The 7858-nt window shown below is 41.4% G+C and overlaps 1 protein-coding gene across 1 annotated transcript; it reads right to left on the bottom strand.

The window, feature by feature from the left end:
* Window positions 1–4352: 4352 nt before the first annotated feature.
* LOC121775196 (xyloglucan galactosyltransferase XLT2-like) lies at window positions 4353–6424 on the bottom strand. The gene has a single exon (XM_042172229.1). The coding sequence runs from the start codon at window positions 6176–6178 to the stop codon at window positions 4712–4714; it is 1467 nt and encodes a 488-aa protein (XP_042028163.1). The 5' UTR covers window positions 6179–6424; the 3' UTR covers window positions 4353–4711.
* Between the last annotated feature and the right edge of the window lie 1434 nt (window positions 6425–7858).

Below are 7858 nucleotides of genomic sequence, written 5' to 3'. Positions count from 1 at the left end.
TTTTCTCTCAACCTCACGAGCTCTCCTTGATTGTGACAATTTCTATTGGTCCTCTTGAACTTGTTGAGGTGTCAATGAGACAAGCATAATAGACTTGTTGTTGTGCTTGAAGGTGTAGTGGTTGTGAAATCCAGCATAAGTCACCCTACGATCAAACTGTCATGGCCTCCCCTAAAGAAGGTGACTTGCATGCATTGGCACAACATCACAAAGAACATCATCTTTATAATTGTCAATTGAAAACGAAATTAGAACTTACTTAGTCACTCGAATTTCTCCACATTCATTAAGCCATTGTAGCTTGTACGGATTAGGATGTTTTTCCGTTGTTAAGCTCAACTTTTCCACCATTTCAGAACTTGAAACATTCGTACAACTACTACCATCAATAATCATTATGCAAAGTTTACCTTGGACCAAACACCTTGTGTGGAGGATGTTCTCCCTTTGATGATCATCGTTTCTGTTTTGCATGTTTAGAGCCCTTCGAACCACCAAAAATTCTCTATGTTCTGGTCCAATATCCTCCAATTGTTTATCCTCCTCCTCCTCATCATCATCTTCACGTTCACTTTCAGATTCTATCTCTCCATTTGGCTTCAAAATCATCACCCTTTTGTTTGGACATTGAGATGCAATGTGTTCAACACCTTGACAACGAAAACATTTGATATCTCTATTTCGAGTAGAAGTAGAAGTAGAAATACCTTTACCCTTCTCAAATTCTTTGGACTTGGATGTCGACGCTTCATTTTGGGGTTTAGAAGCTGCCCCAAATTTGGATTTGGATGAAGTCCACTCTTTTGTCCTTGAAGAATGAGAACTTGTTGAAAAATTCTTTTGAATTGTTCCCTTCTTCTTCAATTGTCCCTCCACCTTCATGCCCATATGAACCATGTCCTCCAACTCCACATAGTGTTGAAGCTCCACAATGTTTGCTATCTCCCTATTCAGCCCACATAAGAATCGAGCCATGGTTGCTTCTCTATCTTCTTCCACATATGCCCTCATCATAGCAATCTCCATCTCTTTGTAGTACTCATCAACAGATTTAGTACCTTGTTTCATAGATTGTAATTTTTGATACAATTCAAGAAAATAATGAGAAGGTACAAATCTCTTACGCATTATGCCTTTCATTTCTTCCCAAGTCGAAACTGGTCTTCCTCCATATCGCCTTGTACTGGTTGTCAATTGATCCCACCAAACTATAGCATAGTCAGTGAATTCAACAGCAGCAAGTCTAACCTTTTTCTCCTCGGAATAGTTGTGACATTCAAAGATGAGATCCACCTTTCTCTCCCACTCCAAATAAGCTTCGGGGTCACTCCTTCCTTGGAATGTTGGGATCTTCAGTTTGATGCTTCTCAAATCACCATCAACTTCATTTGTACGCCCTCTTCTACCGTTTCCATGTCTCTCATTTCGATGCCTATATGAAGCATTATCCTCTCCTCCACTCTCTTCTTCCTCGTTATTGTTTGCATTTGCTTGAAATTCCAGCCTCTCCAAGCGCTCTGAAACACTTTCCAGAACACGTCCAAGCCTTCTAAAATATTGTTGCATGACTTTCAACGTAGGATCAATTTGATTGTCATTAGTAGAATCCATCTTCACAGTTCACTCGTGTATCACACAAAAATAAACCTCACAAAACACTCGTGTATATCACTCGTTGGCTTTTACCTCCCCTCAAATAATCTCACCACTCAAGCCTTTTACCACTCTTTCTCTTTTGCAAAGATAACACAAGTAAAAACAAATCAAGAACTAATAACGACCAACCAAACTTCAGCCCTTGAATGAAGGATGAAAGGAAATGGTCAAGAAAAAATATGAGGTGAAATATGTATCTGGGGTTTTTTTCGATTTTTTTTCATTTTTTTTTCTTCTTTTTTTTCAAGGATATGAAAGATAAAGCTAAGGATAGATCAATACCAGTTGGCTCTTGATACCAAATGATATAGATTGGGACACGACGAAGGACCCGTTGTGTATATTGATCCAAGAACCCCACGTATAAGGTTTGGCAGCGGACTCCCTTGATTGATAATCTGGTTTGATCCACTTCCAGAGCTTGGAAAACCTCGACCTGTTGGCTATCTGATCAGCCAAGAACCACGGTATGATTCAACGCCACAAGAACTTGCTCAAAGTATCTTGATAAGTTCCGAACAAGTGAAAAACTTTACAAAGAGAATTCAACTCACAAGACAGTCTATTTTCGTATTTGATCAATGGTGTCTCCAAATGACATGCTTACAAACCTATTTATAGGCTAGAATGGACTCTTGAAAGTCTCACATCATTAGTACAACTTAAGACACTTAAAATGACTCATAATAAAAGAAAAGTAACTCCTAAACCTTTGGTGTAACTCTAGGACATCTAAAGTCACTTATTTAACATAAAATGTAACTAAAAAAGACCCTTCATTTTGACTACTCCAACTTAGACGAAAATGCATCATTTATCATCAATTTGGGCCTCCAAAATGTGATATATAGTGCCTCCAAACTTCATGCCTTGGGTTGCCCACTAACTTGAATAATAGTCACCACTTGCCCCAATGTAGAATGGTCTTGGAATTGGGTTTTTATTTCAGCAACTAAAAGCAACATGGACTCCTTTATCTTCTTAGCTCTAGCTCTTGTAATTTGCCCACTTTGAATGATCAATGGATCCATCTTCTTGTCCTTGTAGATCAGCTTGGGTGTGTCTCCATCATACTCCTTCTGTCCCGCTTAACATGACATGTTTTTCTTTTTAGTTTGTCCCAACTAAGATGACACATTTCCTTTATTTGAAACTTTCTCTCTCCAATTAATACACCCAACCACTTTTTCTCACTCCTATTAAAATATCCATTTTTCTTTTTCTCTATTTTAATACTTTCACCCACATTTTCTCTATCCAATTAAACACTTTAACCAATAACTCCTAAAACCCCGTGTCGACCAAGAAATGTGTCATCTTAGCCGAGACGGAGGGAGTAAATTTTATTACTTTTCCAATTTATATACTCCATCCATCTACGATAAATAGAGCGCATTGCCATTTTTGGTTGTCCACGAAATATATTGCACATTTAAAAAATGAAAGTTTTCAACAACTTCTCTTTTACGTTTTCTCTTCTCTCTTACTAATAATATAGACCTCACATTCCACTGATACTACTCCTCTCTTACTTTTTTCCCTTCTCTCTTACTAATAATATGGACCCGACATTCCACCAACACTACTTCTCTCTTACTTTTTTCCCTTCCCTCTTACTTTAGCAACTCCACATTAAAACCCGTGCCATTCACAATGTGTGCTATTTTTTGTGGACGGATGGAGTATTATTTTAATTATGATCTTTTAAAAATCGCAAGTACAAATTTGAAATTTGTATGATTAAAATAAGAGTAAAGGCCAAATGTGGTCCCAAACATATGGTCGTTTTACGAATTTGGTTCTGAATATTATCTTTTTTTTTGTTGAGTTCCTCACAAAAATACTCGTACCGGAATCAGTCCATAATTGAAAACAAATCAGTTCCACTGGAAAATACAAAAGAGCATTACAACAAAAATCAAAGTTGTTCATCACCAAATCACTTCAACTAGAAAATACGAACAAGCATTACAACAAAAAACCTTAATCCATACATAAAAACACTGCATAATTTCTTCACGGCCTGATTGTTCTCTTCGATTGCTGTCAAAATCAAGTCTAAACGATTAGTTTTGGTCTCACCCGACGACGGTGAAGAGGTCACGACATTGTCGTCCTCCTCGGTTGAGTCGATTGGCTCGCACCACCAAAAAATTGGCAATCTTTTCTCTCACAAACAAAGTAGAGCTTCCCTTTACTCGGTTTGACATTGCTTCTCACGATTCGGAGTGTAGCAAGTTTCATGCAATTACAAAACTGGTACCGGAATCGGAGGTCGCAACCACCGCTACTCTCGCCGGACCGTCTGTTGTACAAAGAACACTCCATAACTGTTCACGAACTGCAGTCGTTGTCGGACCCTCTGTTTGTCGTTGAATAGAGGAAAATGAAGAAAGTGTTCGTCGTTCGTCATTTTATGTTTTTTTTAAATTATTTTTTTATTTTTCTGAAATAATTAAAAATATTAATTAAAACGGTTAATTTGGTCAAAACTTGCTTAAATGCCGTAGACCGTCTGTTTTAGACGATTCCGTCAATTTTAGACTGATTCCGGTCCGAGTTTATTTGTGAGGGACTCAACAATCAAAAAGATAATATTTAGGATTAAATTCGTAAAACGGCCATATGATTTGGACCACATTTGGCCTTTACTCTTAAAATAAAAACACTCTTAACAATAAATATGCCACAGAATATGCCCCAAAACAAGGTGACCATGTCATATTCTTCACGTCTATAAGATAAAGGGATAAAGGAATAAAGGAATAAAGAAAAATAAAAGGGAAAGGAAAAAAGGGCGGTTGCACCACAACTTCGGGCAGCAACATTTGGCATTTCTAATTCTATCTAATTAGTCTCTTTTATCAGTAAAATCACTCATTCAACCACAACCATATACTCTACTTTTAATGGTAACATTCAAAATCCAAAATATGTATGTGGATTTGTTGAATGCAACAAACAGATCTCACTCCCAAAACTAACATTACATTGTACACATTTCTGTATATAGCTAAAAAAACAAAACTCATCTCTTCTTCAATCTTGAGAGTCATCATAAGAAATCAACCCACTCTTTCTCATCCTTAATCCTCTCCATAGCCCCATCAACAGCAATATCAAAAGCATCCCTAAAACTCTTGACCCCTGCATTAGGCTTTGAATAGATAATCCTCGGAATTATCTCAATCACTTTCTCTCTCTTCCTCTGTATCTCCTCCTTGCTATACCTCTTCAGCACCTCCTTCACCGTCACCTTCCCACTCCTCACCTCCTCCTGCTCTATAAAAATCGAGTAACTCTCCTGTTCCCCCGGCAAGAACCACTCATACTGCTCCTCATACGCCGCCTTCGTGAAATAAACCGGCACCGATCCGGCCACCAGGCACTCGAACACCGCCTTGCTCGTGAAGCTGTCCCCCTTCGGCTGCAGGCAGAACTCCGATTCCAGCAGCGGCAGCAGCGTCACCGAAGAATTCCTCGCGCAATCGCTCACCCCGCAGTCCACGGCGCGGCAGGAGCTCGATTCGCGGCGGCACTGGTCCATCAGGAGGCGGCGAAGGTCGTCCTCCCCCCTATTCCGATCCGTACCGATGAAGGTGAAGAGCGCCGCGCGCTTGTGATCGCGCACGAAGCTCTGCCATCCGGCTAATTCATCGCTGGTTTTGGGGTGGAATCCGGTGGGGTAGGGCACGCTGACGTCCATTTCGTCGCTGGGGTGTTTCTCGATGATGAATCGGATGACTCTCTGCATCGACGGCATGTTGAGGAAGCTCGATCCCCACGATTTCCCCGGATCGGTCAATCGGCGGAAATCCCAAGTGATTCGGCCGATCGAGATGAAGTGATCTGAGCCGTTCATGACTTTCCAGTACTTCTGCGATTTGATCCACGTCAGCATCAATTCGCAGTGACGATCCCTCGCTGACGTGTCATTTCCCCATAGGTGCTTCCCGACGGCGAGGCCTGCGTAGAAGGGGATGTAGAAGGCGGTGGCGAGATCCGGATCTAGGGTTCGGCATTTGTGCTTGTGGATGCGGTGGTGGAAGAGGAGCTCCAGAGTAAATTCATTGGTGTGGTACCACGATTTGTGGAAGTCCCCGGGGAGGGTGCGGCGGAGCTCGGAGGCGGCGCGGCCGTAGCCGTGGTTGGGGGCGATGCCGCATTGCCAATTCCAGGGGTCGAGATCGGTGCAGGCGGTGGGAACGAGGTCGCGATTGAAGGAGGGGGGGAGGTCGTAGGCGTAGACGCGGCCGGAGGGGCAATCGTCGGTGTATCGAGGAGGGGGAGGCTCCGGCGCGGCGGGGGCGGTGGAGGTGGTGGCGTTGGGGGAGGGGATTTTGACGTAGCGGACGGAGAGGGGAGAGGAGCGGTCGGGGAAGCAGGGGGTAGGGGTGCGGGCGAGGGAGATGATGGTGAATTGAGCCCATAGGAAGACGAGGAAGACACAGATACGACCAGGGTTGGAGAAGATGTGGAGCCTGATTGAATTCAGAGCGGTCATTATGGAATTGGGAAGCATTGATTGGGGATGAAGGAGATGAGTTTGTAGAGTGAGAGAGAAAAAGGGAGAGTGATCAGACCTAGCACCCACTCAACACCGCCTATTTTTTTATTTTTAATCAATGCTAGGAATACCTATTATTTCAGTCTGTCAATAATATTCTATAAATGGTTTAAATACTACTTAATGCTTCCTATTATTCGGTCTTTGGAGTAATGTTTTGTCAATAATATTTGATAAATACTTTAAATACTTAGTACTACTACATTTATAATCAAATTAGATGTGATTACTGACTTTTGACCCGCGATTTATTGCCTGCATTGCCTTTTATAATTGCGACCAAAATGGAATTATTGCAACAAATATAGTACTCCCTCCGTTTAACCATAGTTGAGGCGAAACTTTTCAGCACGGAGTTTAAGAAAGAGATGTTGAGTGTGTTGAATAAATAGATAAAATAAGTAAGAGAGAAAAAGGTGGAGAGAATAAAGTATTGGAAATATTGAAGCCTTTTAGACGGGCAAACTCTTGCTATTACAAAAGAACCAAAAACTGGAAGGTAAGTAAAATAAAGTAAATACAATAAAAGGAACAAGATACAAACTATAGTCTTCTTTAAGTCGAGTCGAGGTATCCCTCTCTCCGGAAGACGAAATACGCCCCGGCTAGTGCTCACGGATTGGCGTAATGTCCCCAAATATGAAACGACTTTCCTCCTATCGAGTTGAAGCACCTCAAACTCGTAGGCTCCGGCGAACTTGAATTGGAGGCGAGAACCGAGCAATGCGATGCTCCTAAGATGCGAACTAGAATGCTTGAGCTAGAGAGAAGAGAAAATGATTGTTGGTTGTGTTCTTTTCTCCTAAAACTCCATCTATTTATAGGATATGTGAGCCTACATGAAGAGTCATGGCATTAAGGCATCACATAATGCATTTAGAGAAGAAAGGCCAAAGGCCTAGCCTTTTCAAATTTTACACGTTTTCAACAATCCCCCACATTGGTTAGAGCGCTGCAAGCTCAAACCAACACCAGACACAAATGCATGTATGCAGACTCTTTTGCTCAGTTCTCAGGAAACGATACTGTATTTGGAGAGGTAACTTGTGGTTTTGAACCTTCCATAGTCAACACTATCGGACATATCGGCAGACTAGTGGACGCGATGCCTTGAACTATTCCTCCTTGGTGTATGCCTAGTCAATAGCATCAACACAATATTGTCTCCACTCCATCAGTTCTCACGTTTGTGTCCGTTTCGGCCGTGGAACACCTCTTTGAAATTCATAAGTGACTCACACACACGAAACGGCATCACTTCTCACTTATATAGGTGATTCTTTCATGAGTATCCTGCCATACTGCATCTCCTTGAGATTTCAAGAATCATTAAAAGTCAAAAGACTTAACCTCTTACCACGTGCAGGTTACAACACTCAATGCTTTCTAAAGAATGGGCGAAGATTAAAATCTTCTGAGTGTTACAGCTAGATTTGTATAGCTTCGTTTTCCCATTGAACCAATCCCATGGGATCTCCAATCGTATGGTTGGGTTACCACTATACTCATCTTTTAAGATGTGGTTTTCAGTCTCATTCCTTTTAGTAATTTATGCATTTGATCACGGTTTAAACATTTTGTTAACGGATCCGCTAAGTTATCCACTGACTTTACATAGTCAACTGAGATAATGCC

This window comes from Salvia splendens, chromosome 17, assembly GCF_004379255.2.
Source record: "Salvia splendens isolate huo1 chromosome 17, SspV2, whole genome shotgun sequence".
Classification (NCBI taxonomy): Eukaryota; Viridiplantae; Streptophyta; class Magnoliopsida; order Lamiales; family Lamiaceae; genus Salvia; species Salvia splendens.
Note: the sequence above shows the minus strand (reverse complement) of the source record. Positions and strands in the feature narration are given on the sequence as shown.